A 14,425-nucleotide genomic window follows, 5' to 3' on the forward strand; every position below is an offset into this window, starting at 1 on the left:
TTCAAAAGGAAAAAAAAGAACATCCTGAAGGAAATTAGTGTGTTCTTTACCACATGCTAAGATAACAATGGCAAAAAAGGGTAAATAGAGTATGGGGCACAAACAAGAACCTGAAGCTGCAATACAAAAATCTTAGCTTCTTCAGGCCTGATTAACCCCTGCAGAATCATTTCCTTCACATCTCCAGTCTGTGACCACACAGACCAGTGTTTGCCTTTCATAATCTGAAATTTGGGAGTGAAAAGTAGACAAGGCCTGTCATAGCACAAAATAATTACATCATTTTAAGACTTTTTCCCAATACGTTGTGAACACAAAGGAATACAAATAACAGTAGTTATTTGTTAAAGCAATTTGGATTATAAACACAGTAATTCAACCTTACACTACAATACCAGCAAGAGTTTACTTTTGCATTTCATGCTGCTAGCAGACAGCACCCTCTTGTGGGCAGCAAGTTAAATTCATATCGCTGAAGATAAGCAAGGAAAATATTTGTGTATCTTTTCCTCCCTGCTTTAAAACTACGCATTTTAAACAATTACTAGAAAGAATTACCTCTTTTTATCTAAATACCATTTGGTAATATGAATTCAAAACACTTTTCAACTACTAGTTCCTGATGTATGTAGAGGGGAACAAGTTCTGATCTGTACTTTCACCATTAAGCATTCCTCTACTAGCACTAGGCATAAGCACAGAAAATTTTAATATGAGCAACACAGTTGTGCATTAACAGAAAGGTTACATCTGTGGTCTGGGCTTCATGAGTACATTGGGTTTAAAGAATGAAATGGTCTTGCTTTACAACAGAATACATCCACTTGAAAACATTTCTTGTTTGCGCAGCTAGAAGAATCGTCCACATAAAATTTGGGATTCTGTATTTTCCCCTAAAAACCTTAGAAGAAGCTCAAAAAATGTACAGCAACAAACCACACTCTTTCGTATAAATTATGAAAAGATCTGCAGCCATAATCCAGAATAATAACTTACTAAAAACTAATGTACAAAAATAAGGACCACATCACAACATTTGTATTTGTTTTGAAAACTACTACTCAGTGTTACTCCCGTAAGTTAGAAAATACTCCAGCTAACAGAAACAATGATACTATGTAGCTGAAACAGCAAATAGTACTTTGGCACTAAACTTTTACATCTTTGCTGGGAACTGGGAAATAGCTGTCATTCTTTTCTCCATATATCTCTAAAAGAAAGTTGTTTTTACATTTTAAAAAAATCTCAGCTACATGTTTCTGAAGGCAGAGGTTTTCTCAGCCCTCTCACACATCTTTCAAGTGAAGTTAAGCAAGAGAGCACTACAGCTATAGAGAAAATGTGTAATTTAGATTTGACAGAACATCCAAAAGTAACATCATCCCCAAAGAAAACATTCAAGAGGAGATTAGTAACTTCCTCACTGACACAGGTCTAGTTCACCACACACCCAGTCGGTGACATGACATGAGGCAGCACTAGACAAGCTTGAGGTTCCTGTAAACTTAGGAATTCATTGGAAGTTGTCACTGATGCAGAATAAGAAAGTAACTTTTTTACTAACTACAAGATATCAAGTGATTTGCCTTGCCTCTTTCACCTCCCTCCAGAATACAACCTTTATCTTATTTCTAACAAGGTACTGAAAAAGATTCATTCACTAAATTTGTCAGGTGCGTGGAGATTTCAGACTTACAGAAATCATCCTTAGGAAAAAAAAAAAAAAAAAAAAAAAAAAATCTAAAACCCCTGTTCTTCCCTCTAAGCCGCTTCCAGGACTGGATACAGGATTTCAGTTCTGTTTTCCAACATACCTGAAGCATCTCTATATTGCATCACCTAGGCTATTAACAAAAATTTCAGAGAAAACCAGATGAAGAGTAGCACCACATAAAATTCACTTCACTGACCGTTCACGAACTAGTTTTATCACATTTTACTGAAAAGCTTACTAGAACAGTATATGAAATTCTTTCTTAAAAAAAAAAATATGCAAATATGCATCAAGATACAGAAAACCACTGCTTCATTTGTGTAAATTACTTCTATGATACAAATGTAATTTTTCTTGATAAATCTGTGTTGTCTGATGTATCCTCCTGGATGTTTATTTTTTCCAGAACTTCAACTGTAATAAATCTATTTTATCCTTTCCAAGGTTTGTCCATTTTGAATATTCCAGGAACTCACAGTTAGAAAAAAGTTGTTCATGAATATTCCAAAACAGCTGTTAGTGGATTTAACATAATTTCAAATTATTTAAGTTTCTTAGCTAATTTGCACCAGGTTATTTCAAAATATTTTACATGCCTTTCCCCCAGTATTTTAAGCTGAGGTCTTACACCCCTGTTGCTGGTCACAAACTTGCAGCTTAACTTGTTGGCAAATATTAGTGTCAAAAAAGTGCTAAACAGGAATCTACTTTCTTGGCACACTGTTAGTAGTTTCCCTTGCTCTGCAAGGAAGAAGCCAATTGTCTTGGTGTCCCTGAGAAAAGGTGATGTATATACAAGCAAATCATCATCACTATTGATGTTTCTTTGTAGGTATATCCTATTATGTTCCACAGTGGCCTTTCCACTCTCATATTCACTGCAATTTTCATGACTGTTCTTAAGCTAATTCAGTTCCCACTTTCTGCTTTCTCTTTGTGTCTGAAGTAAATGCAGAACTTCTAATTCACCCATTTTGCTATACTTCCTACACTTTGTTGTCAACTTCTCCTTTTTAAGAGGATTTGCATAGAACATGTTTGAATATTTGCCCACTCTCATTTCCTCCAAAGACTGAAGACTTTTCCGCATGTAATCAGTCATTTACTGTTAGCGTGGTGAGGCACTGGAATGGGTTGCCCAGGGAGGCTGTGAATGCTCCATCCCTGGCGGTGTTCAAGGCCAGGCTGGACAAAGCCTTGGCTGGCATGGTTAACTGTGAGGTGTTCCTGCCGATGGCAGTTGGAACTAGATGATCTTAAGGTCCTATCCAACCCTAACTATTCTATGATTCTGATTCTGTCTCATAAAAAAAAAAATTACAACCTCACAAACTTTTTCAAATATGTATGAAATAACAAAAAACATAGCAAACAAAGAACAAATTCTAGACTATGAACAAATCGATTCTTAAAGAAATAATTTTTTCCACCAAATTTTTTTTTTTCTCATAAGATCCTACATGTCACAACATCTTACACCTGGGTCGGAGCAATCCCAGGCACAGCTACAGGTTGGGCAGAGAAGAGATTCAGAGCAGCCCTGCAGAGAAGGACTTTGGGGTGCTGGTCGATGAGAAAATGAACATGAGACAGCAGTGTGCGCCTGAAGTCCAGAAAACCAACCATATCCTGTGCTGCATCAAAAGCAGCGTGACCAGCAGGTCAAAGGAGGTGATCCTGCCCTTCTGCTCTGCTCTCATGACACCTCACTTGGAGTATTGTGTGCAGTTCTGGTGTCTTCAACATAAAAAAGACATGGAACTGTTGGAACAAGTCCAGAGGGGAGGGCCATGAGGATGATCAGGGGACTGGAGCTCCTCCTGTGTGAAGACAGGCTGAGAAAGCTGGGGCTGTACAGCCTGGAGAAGAGAAGGCTGCATGGAAACCTCCTAGCAGCCTTCCAGTATCTGAAGGGGAACTATAGGGATGCTGGGGAGGGACTATTCACTAGGGAGTGTAGTGATAGGACAAGGGGTAATGGGTTAAAACTTAAAGAGGGGAAGTTTAGATTGGATATAAGGAGGAAGTTCTTTACTGTGAGAGTGGTGAGGCACTGGAATGGGTTGCCCAAGGAAGTTGTGAATGCTCCACACCAGCAGTGTTCAAGGCCAGGCTGGACAGAGCCTTGGTTGACATGGTTTAGTGTGAGGTGTCCCTGACCATGGCAGGGGGGCTGGAACTAGATGATCTTAAGGTCCTTTCCAACCCTGACTATTCTATCATTCTATGATTCTAAGGTAGAGCTTGGCATACAGAATGGTTGACTATTAAAGAAAGTTGGTTTAGGATACAGGAACAGGTATCACAGTGATTAACATTTCTTCAGAAGGAAAAGTATTTTCTAGTAGACAAACGCTTACTATGAAATATTAAATTAGCATTAATCCTGAAAAAGAGCATTAAAGAAAAGGCAGTCTCCTAAGCACTACTTTTAGCCTACTTCATATAAAGTATAATACTAGTTATATCAGTTATCTTTTGATCTCCTTCATGCCTTTTAATGAGTTTATTTCAAGTCACAACTGCAGGGTATGTAGATCACTTCCACTGTCTATCCTCCATTCCTCAACATTTTTCTTCGAAGCTGCTTTATATTTATGCAACTCTCTTCTAGAGACCAAGCCTTATTCTAAGAGGTTTAACATTTTTGCTCCAGTAGTGATACCAAATATAAGTTTGTTTAGTCATTGTTACAAAGTGAACAGATTAAAAATCATGCACTGGACTCTTGTTTACAGTTTTGGGGGGGGGGGGGGGGGGTGTTGTGGCCTTTTTGTTGTCTTTTTTTCCTGGAACATTTCTGCTAACTTACTCCACAAAGCAGTGAATGCACCACTCAATACAGTTCCCTCAACATAACATTTTTTCAGCCTACACTGGTACAGACATTATCTTCCACAAGAAATATGTTTCCCGCTTTTGTAGCCCCTTTGACCTTCCTCAGTTTGTCACAGGCTCTGTGACACACAACAACGGGGATAAAAAGAAGGAAAAAAAACCCCAAAACAATTAGAAGCTGTTAAGTCTCAACTTATTAATTAGCACATGCAGAAGAAACCCTAAAACTCACTTCCTTTGTCCCAAAAGACACTATCTCAGGACATTTCTACCATCAGAGTATGTACCTTGTCCTCTGGATCTTACCAAAAGCTTTGGTGTAGACAAGCAATTCACTGAAGAACAGTACAAAGAGTACCAAGGTTCTACTTAAAATTAAATACTAGCAATGAATTACTGCATTGACATTGTTGTAGCAACAAAATCTATGAAAGTTCCCCCACCACCAATTAAACACAAATAACAGAATGACCTGTTTAAAACCAGGGTGACGTTTCAGTCACACAGCTAAATATAATCGTATGGAAGACAATGGATGCTTTATCTACAAAAAGCAGCATCCTACTTCTTGAGTTTCTCTCCTGTTTTTCAGCCCTCCACTGTTATTTCTAGTGCACAAGTCCTGATGACTGAAATCTACTTCAACAGATTTTTGTTGCCTTTCTTGTTTTGACCTTTTTTCTCATCAATGCAGAATTGAAACAGAAGTATTAAAATCACAAAAATAGCAAAGTTCTTTCACACGTCACTTCAAATATTGTTAAACTTTTCCCTCAGGACAAAGATGTGTGACATACACTTCACAAGTCACCTGTGCAGTGCCAAAAATCCCTATATTAGATTTTCTGAAGGACAGTTCCTTATCTGACAATAATCCTGGCTCTCCAAGGTATCACAGCCAACACAAACCTCATGTGAAACCCATTTCACTTGACATTGCTGTCTTTTTTCCTCATACACAGCCTACACTAACCTTCCAATGGCACCATTCCAATTAAGTAGATACTTAAAGGTTAATGCCATTAGAAGGTTAGTGTAGCATCTCAATTAAGCATCTACTTAATTTGAACAAATCTGTGCTTCAGTGCAGTTGCTTTTTATGCATAAAGATCAGCTTTTTGTACTATTTGGGATGTGCTTCTATACCAGGAGATTGCAACAAAATATCAAAGATGGTTAACTTATGTAACTATAAATTTCAATTGTTTATAACTCTATATGAACATTCCTCTAGCAAACATCCAAACTCTTCAAGGAAATAAAGAATCTCACAAAACGTTTAGGTAAGAGATTTTGATAGGGTCGTAGAGCCTGCAATCTTTATATCAAAAGCAGACATAGATTCTCAAGTACAAGGCCATGGAGAGTGCTTGACTTGAGCATCCAACTATGCCTGTGTTATCACCTCAGATGTCCTATAGGGTGGAAACAGCTCCCTTTAAAGGTAAAATTAATATGCATTGATTGTGTTGTGTGGCTTGAAGTATTCAGATTCAGCATCAAAAATACTTTAAGAATTATAATATCTAATAAAAATAAATTCTGAATTAGCAAGTCAGAACAACTGCAGTGACTAGACCTTTATCACCCCACATACATATATATATAGACAATTTGCAAACAGCACTGAATATACTGAACACTACAGCTGTAAGAATTTAGATACATGTCCCTACAGAAATGAAGACTTAAAAGACCTGACCTGAAAATAATGTTTCTGCCATGAACTCATCCAGTCAAGATATCAAGATTTCAAGTTGACAATTTATTGCCAAGAATCATATAGTAGAATATAAATATGATGGCAGTACTGGAGGAGATTTAAAAAAAAAAAAACCAAACAACTCCAAAGCAAAAAGATAAAGGAACTAAGGACAAAAGTTCCTGCACAACTTTGCATTAGGAAGTCATGAGGAAAAAAAAAAAAGTATTGCCTCCTACCCAGCTCACTTTCGCAAATGAGAAATCATTCTGAATTAAATAATCTCATTAGAAGAATTCCTAAACACAGAAAGGTACTAAAGAATCTCAAAAATGTACAATAACATACCACAGTTTCTACATGCACTCTAAGGAAGAACCAATGATCAAAATTAAAAAGCAGCTTTCTCTAAGATCATGAATTTTGAAACAGAAAATTTCACTATATACACACTTGTAAAGCACTTGCTCTTACTTTAAACAAGCACCTGGAATATAAAACCTATCTATATTGCTGATTTCATTATATAAGGGCAGCATTATGACAACCCATAGTAGCCTAGATAAGACCATGTTCAGATACATGTACTAATGTGTGGTATTGACAGAAATCAAACTAAAAGTTCATGTCCTGTTTATATAACTAAAAATAAATCACCTTTTCATGTGAGTCACACTCACCGTTTCTTGTCTTTGAGACTCAGTAAGCTTTTCAGACAATTCTTCTACAGTTTTTCTTAATTCAGCTTCAGTGCTTCATAGAAAAATATAGGTAAGAAAATACTCTTACAAAAACTAAATATCAATTATGATAATTTTAAGCTGAAAAACTCCCAGATCTTTAAGCTACTTCAATTTCTTCTAGAGCCTCTAAATTCTTAGCATAGAGACCAGCCTCAAGTGGAAAATTCATGATAAAAAGTATTTGCATTTCTCAAACAAAGATAACAGAGCATCTAGGTTGAAAGGCTGTCAATAACTATAAAATTATGAACAGGTCTACAGAGTGCTTTTGAATAGCAGTTCCTACTAGGAATTAGCAGACCAATTCCCATTACTGCTATTACACAAAGCACCACATGTTGAGACAGTACATACTTCAGAAAAGCATTGTGGCCTGCATAAGAACTTGCTCTCAAGAGACTTCAGTACCAAGAATAAACAAGGAGCAAAGCTGTAATAAAAGAAATTCCCGAGTCCTTGTCGGTTTGTCCATATATCTAGGAGGGGAGGAAAGCCACATATACGATACAAATCAGAATTGATGGGTCTTATCTACATTTATAAATACTGCACAAGATGACAGGAAACAAGCAGTTTATAATACTGCTTTCATCTAAATCTTGTGCAATCCCCTGCTCTTCACAAAATTATTTTTTTTTAAATACAGAAGAATAAAGGAGTTTAAGAATTATTTAAAAGCATAACAATTATGTTCCACACTATTCTTCATAGGGAGTTATATTCTCTTCATACCGATTTCTTCTTGAAAACTCCCGACTGATGTCATCTCCTAGGCGAAGTTGTTCACTGCTGAGATCTCGAAGAGACTGGTGGAAAGAATGCAGCTGCAAATCAAAGTACACAAAGTAAGCCAAGGCTTAGGAACCCTTTTATCTGTGATATTCCTAAAATACATATATACACTTTTTAAAATAAAGCAGATAAAAATAGCCTACAATATATCAACACAACAAAATTCCATGAATTGCATGTCTCTATTTCAAACAACCCTTCACAACACTTGCTCACTGACATTTAATTTTCAGCACATAATTAGCTAAAGCAAGCTTCCCAACTAAGGGGTTTTTTTCTGTCACTCAGAGCTTGGTTATTTTGGTTACCTGACACTGCACCATCTTTTTATCCTAATGCAAAGCAAGATGAAAGATCAGAACAGGTAAAGTCAGGAGAGACACATTTCCTTCTAATAAATGCTAGTGTAAGTGAAACAAAGTTCTGCCCAGCTACACATATTGCTGTAAAAAAATGGAAGTGACCAAGCAGAACATTACAATGTATTCAGGAGCTGCCAGAACACTGAGGAAAGATATTTTACCTTGCCCAAGACTTTACATACTCTACTAGAATGTTTTTCCAGAGCTTGGGGGAAGGGGGGGGCAGGGAAGGCAAACAGAAAGCCTTCAACAAAAAAAAAAAAAACAAAAAAAAAAAAACCACATCTATTTTCCTCTCTAATACCTCCCATCTTCCCCACTCAGCAGGCCTCCAATTTATAGTTAAACCTTTTAAGCAAGCAAATTTCTATCCTTCATGGGATAAAAACAGATAGTTAATCCATCCTAATCCAACCTACTGCTACCAACGGCTCAGTAGCCATGACCATCATTATGAAAAATCCTGGCTTATAATAGCCCATTTTTCTATGACCAAGACTTCAACCTATATCTTCCACAGCCCAGCTGACTGCCATCAACATTCAGATACAGGCACTACCATCTCACCTGTGTGACTAACCAGAAATTTCAACCTGATCCAAGAGACTTTGAAAACCACAGCACATTTTCAGAATCAAATGTGTTAGAAGCACATTCAGCTGGAAAATTACCTGTGTTAGAAGCAGTCAGAATGTGAATAAAGGGACTGTGGTTACAGAAAGAAGAAAAAGCCACAGCTTTAGTTAAACAACACTGCTTCCTCTCTGTCCCAGTTGTTACCTATGGTCATAATCAATTATTAGTTCTGCTTCATCATTCCTTAAAGCACTATACTCTTCTTACAAAAATAGTTAATGACTAGTAAAGCCATATTCACCCACTGAAGAGCAAGAATAAGGAATAAACTGGTAGTAATCATCAAAACAGGAAAAATGAGCTATTTGCTTACTCAGTTGATTAATAGAATCCCACCCAACTTAGTTTCACCTGCAGATTTACTGAGAGTGTACTCAATGACCTCATTCAGAGCATCAGTAAAAATGTTAACAACATTGGCCCCAATATTGAGCCCTGGCAGACACATAGAAACTAGAAATTCTGTATGCATTGCAGGAACTGCCTTGAACAATGTTTTTAAAGATATTTATAAAATATTTAGAAGTAGTCTAGAATAGTTTGAATATTTTCAGAAGCTTAGGAGGAAAGATTTCTGTATAACATTATTTCCTTCCAAGGATGAAGTTCCACACTAACCTTGGGGGATGAATGAATGAAGGGAGAAGCAGACCGAAAGGAACAATGAAACAGGGTTAAACAGAAGTCTAGGAATTTCTGTGGCACTCAAGACTTCCAAAAAAAGTCAACATACTGTGGTTAAGTCTAAAATTACCTGGAAGTTGAGACTGGTTTAATAAAGTCAACATGAACATCTCACCATCAGCTGCTTTAATATTAGTCATGATACATTTCTCCTGGACAAATTAGTCCACAGAGAGAGATTCACTCAAGTAGGTCTACCTGCTGAAAGCTCCTCTCTATATGTAAGATATAGGAAGTCTATAATCTTATCCATTAAACTAACTAATTTCTTTTTTCTGAAGAGTCTGCAAGTAGACACAAGTTGAGGGGTATGAAAATTACCAGTACCATACACATCCTCTCCTCACATCATCTGCCTGAAGTATGGGGTCAAATTATCCCACTCACAGACCAGACCTAGAAGTAAGATGGAGAACTAGCTGGTTCAAAAATCAACCCAGGCAGTCCTGAAGTAAACAGCAAAAGCACAAAGATCTGCCATTTACCAAAGCAGAACAGTCCCCTTTATAGTCACACTGGATTTCAACATGTAAGTGAATGTTAGTCACATATTCAGAAATTATTTTTATTCCTCATATGTAGTTTAAAAAGTACAGATTATTTTCATACATGTCTTTTGACATTACTACCATCTGCATCTTTTTCTCTATAATGATTTGCATGAAACTGACATGACTGACAGACACAAGAAAATGAATGTTAAGTAACAACTAAAAGCACATTTCGTAACTGAAACATTCTTAGCTGCATCATCAGAATAACCTCATTTGATGTAAAAGCAAAGAGCCTGGTGACCACGTTGCCTGTTTGGGAGGCAACTCCCATTAGTGCTTTGTACCTGGTCCAAATTATCTGACTCATGGACAAATCGAACACTTGCAGATCTAGATCTTCGATGTTTATTGCCCTGTGAGTCTCCATAATCCCTGAGAGGAGAAGTAGGCAGGAAGTGGCGGTTCCCTTTATGAAATAGGAGATAAAAAAAAAAAGTAGGAAAACAAAACTTTCTACGGGAAGCTTTTCATTTTGCTTTATCAAAAAGTGTGTTTCATCTTGCCAATATACTTATAAGCCACATTACAGACAAAAATACTACTAAAGTTACATAGAATGCACAAGCATACTTATATATCCTTTACCTCTTCTCAGGATTCTTCTTCAAGTATTTCTGAAATACATGTATGTGACGGTAAGAAAGAGGTTTTCTGTGTTCCTCCGAAGAATAAATAGGGTTTTTCCTCTAATTTTATTCGCCCAAGCAATATCTTTTTCTCTACTTTTTCTATCTATTACAGCTTCAAACTACAGTACTTCACAGCTTTTACGTTAGAAAAATAGAAGCTTTCTACTAAAAGACATTAAATTTACTAACATTTTTAGTAAATTTACTAAATTTACTATAATTCTGGGAGGAATGCAGCCCCCAAATACACTTTGTTCTAAAATATAATGAATTTTCAGAGAGATGTACAAGAAGAAAGCTACTTTTTTGTAGGTTATACTTTTGTTCAGTTCTTCCTTTTTCACTGAGCCTTACATAATTTCATCCACACATCCATAATCTTATGCATTTAAAATTTAACTTCCCTTTTGCTGTGAAGCAAGCTTCAGAAGCTGCAATATCTTTTGGATTTAGCTTTAACTTATATGTATCTGCAACTCTCATTACCATGCATATGATACATCATGCAGGGGACAAGCAATTTTCTCTACTGAAAGAATCATTAGATCTCTCAGGATACCAGCAGAAAAGACTAAGTAATAGAAAGCTACAAGAATTTACCCAATCAGCAGCTCCATAAGGTCTTGCAAATTTCTAAACCCAATTTCTTTAAAGTAACCAATGACAACTTTTCACACCACTACCTTTATATTTTTAATTTCCTCTTTCCATACAACAACTATGTGACATAATTTAAGTATACTCAAGCACCTTAAGTATTTTACCTGACACCCCTCCTCCATCCAGATCACTAGGATATAAGCTTGAGAGAGAAGCACTTCTCATTTCAGAGTTCCGGGTTAATCGTTGGCTCCTTAATTGACCTATAGATTGTTCCAGTGTTTCTTTTAACTGCAGAGAAATTGCAATTTACTGAAATATGAGCATAGACTGATGAAAAAAATGCATGTAAAATATTATTTTTCAAAGAAGTAATTAAGAGAATCAAAACTATTTTTAAGCCAGGAATTAATAACAGCTTTTCCTCATTATCTTGTATGTCATATTCCTATAACTATAGCAAAACATTTTACAACACTGGCAGCTTCAAATATCAAGTTTCTTACAACAGTGGTGCAACACACCAGGAAAATTCAAAAGAAAAAATATGTCTCCTACAACCAAACGAAGACCTATTTGCCAGCTCTGGAAAATCCAGAAAACAACTTTAAAGAACTTCTTTTAATTAGCATTTTTCTATCAGCCCTATCTGGAATCAATTTGACATATAGCTGTCAAATTTCACTAAGAAGCTTTATATCAAGCCCCACTTTTACTAGCTATACTTGAAGAAAAGGGCAACCATCTCAAACTTTGAAGTTCAGATCTAACTATATTCCTAAACAAGTTCCTCATTTTTCAGACTTGCACCTTACTTTCTAAAATTGCATTTACTAATTTTGGTTCTCAGACACTTCCTTTTGACACATTTATTTGACAATCCACAAAACATCTATTTCTAAAGGGTTGCCTTTCCTTTCCCTACCAGAAGCTTGTCCACAAAGATTAAATTCCTGCTTTATTCTTGCAGAAATATATACACTGTCGGATCTCCCTCCAGGTGGCACAAAAAAGTGCCTAACATTTTAGTCCTTCCTTAATATCATAGAATCATAGAATAGTTAGGGTTGGAAAGGACCTTAATACCATCCAGTTCCAACCCCCCCCCTGCACACCTCACACTAAACCATATCACCCAAGGCTCTGTCCAACCTGGCCTTGAACACTGACAGGGATGGAGCATTCACAACTTCCCTGGGCAACCCATCCCAGTGTTTCACCCCCCTCACAGTAAAGAACTTCTTCCTTATATCCAGTCTAAACTTCCCCTGTTTAAGTGTTAACCCGTTACCCCTTGTCCTGTCACTACAGTCCCTAATGAAGAGTCCATCCCCAGCATTCCCATAGGCCCCCTTCAGACACTGGAAGGCTGCTATGAGGTCTTCACGCAACCTTCTCTTCTCCAGGCTGAACAGCCCCAACTTTCTAAGCCTGTCTTCACACAGGACGAGCTCCAGTCCTCTGATCATCCTCGTGGCCCTCCTCTGGACTTCTTCCAACAGTTCCATGTCCTTTTTATATTGAGGACACCAGAACTCCACACAATACTTCAAGTGAGGTCTCACAAGAGCAGAGTAGAGGGGCAGGATCACCTCCTTCAACTTGGTGGTCACGCTTCTTTTGATGCAGCCCAGGATACAGTTGGCTTTCTGGGCTGCGAGCACACGCTGCCGGCTCATGCTCATTTTCCGATTGACCAACATCCCCAAGTCCTTCTCTTCAGGGCTGCTCTGGATCTCTTCTCTGCCCAGCCTGTAGCTGTACCTGGGATTGCTCTGATCCAGGTGTAGGACCTTGCACTTGGCATGGTTAATATTATATATATATATATACACACAGACATCAGGAAAATAACATTGCTCTAGAACAGAGCACATATGGAAAGTACAACGTTCACACCACTAGAGTACTAACAATAGGAAAAATGAAATAAAAGTTCTGAACAGCAAATCTTCCTGACCCTGTAGGTTATGTAGCAAGTTTTGCATTGATTCACATCAGACACTGAGCACCTCAAAGTGGGATAGTTACACTAATTTATAAATTAGAATGTAAAATAGCTCCACAGCAGTCCAACAGTCACCAATTCATAAATGTAAATATACTATACAATGGTCTGAAGAAGTCTTTTTAAAGGAAAAGATTACAAAGGATTCAAGGATTAGACATTACAATCAGCGCAACTAACAGAACCTAAACATACACCCCATTTGGAGCAGATTATTCTTAGATAAACAATCTTGTTTAATATGGTAGAAGTGCTGGACCAACTATCACTGTGAAAAAAAAAAACCAACATATCACCATCCATATGAGAAATGTATTCAACTTTTTCTTACTTATTATACAAAGAAAACAGATTCACTGCTTACTGACCCCAGCTGCTTCTTCCCACATACCAAATACATAAGACAATCAAGTGGAAACTGCTTCAAAAACGGAACAGGAACTCAGAGAAATATGCTATCTTTACTAATTTTACTAAGAAGACTGAATTTACTTTATCATTTAAAGCTCAAGAAGGTTAGTGTCTCTAGATTCCTCCTTGAGCCATAATCAAAAGCCACCTGGCATTGACTAAGAAGAATGGACATTAAGTCAAAACTAAATGCAAGTGATGTCTTGCTGTCCTGGGTTTAGCAGTAGCAATCAATTTTTTCTCCTTCTTAGTAGCTGGTGCAGCGCTGTGTTTTGACTTTCAGCCTGGGAATAGAGCTGATAACACTGATGTTTTTAGTTGTTGCTAAGTCATGTTTACTCTGACCAATGCTCTGCCAGGGAGGAGGGGAGGCCGGGAGGAAGCAGAGACAGGACACCTGACCCAAACTAGCCAAAGAGGTATTCCATACCACAGCACATCATGCCCACTATATAAATTGGTGGCAGTTACCTGGAAGGGCTAGATCACTGCTCGGGTCGGGCTGGGTGCCGGTCAGCAGGTGGTGAATGGTTGAATTCTCTCCGCTTGTTATCTCCCTTATCATTACTGATGGTAGCAGTAGTAGTTTTGTGTTATACCTTAGTTACTGACCAACCCATGGGAGTTACATTCTTTTGATTCTCCTCCCCATCTCTCCAGGAGCAGGGGGAGGAAGAAGTTGAGGGGAGTGAGTGAGAGGCTGCATGGTTCTGAGTTACCAGCTGGGCTTAAACCACGACAGAAGCTTTGTT

The 14,425-nt window shown here is 37.5% G+C and overlaps 1 protein-coding gene across 18 annotated transcripts in view; it reads right to left on the reverse strand.

The window, feature by feature from the left end:
- The window catches only part of CEP128 (centrosomal protein 128), a 145,454-nt gene that overhangs the window by 125,046 nt on the left and 5,983 nt on the right, over window positions 1-14,425 (reverse strand). For all 18 annotated transcript variants that reach the window (XM_061367536.1, XM_061367525.1, XM_061367524.1 and 15 more), the window contains exons 4-7: window positions 11,419-11,545; window positions 10,310-10,431; window positions 7,730-7,821; window positions 6,935-7,007 (exon numbers count right to left, since the gene is read on the reverse strand). In XM_061367536.1, the coding sequence (XP_061223520.1) occupies window positions 6,935-7,007; window positions 7,730-7,821; window positions 10,310-10,431; window positions 11,419-11,545 (414 nt within the window). The remainder of the gene's footprint in view (window positions 1-6,934; window positions 7,008-7,729; window positions 7,822-10,309; window positions 10,432-11,418; window positions 11,546-14,425) is intronic.

This window comes from Neopsephotus bourkii, unplaced genomic scaffold (assembly GCF_033783945.1).
Source record: "Neopsephotus bourkii isolate Nb327-2 ecotype Australia unplaced genomic scaffold, CSIRO-AGI_Nbou_v1 NB_1376, whole genome shotgun sequence".
Lineage (NCBI taxonomy): Eukaryota > Metazoa > Chordata > Aves > Psittaciformes > Psittacidae > Neopsephotus > Neopsephotus bourkii.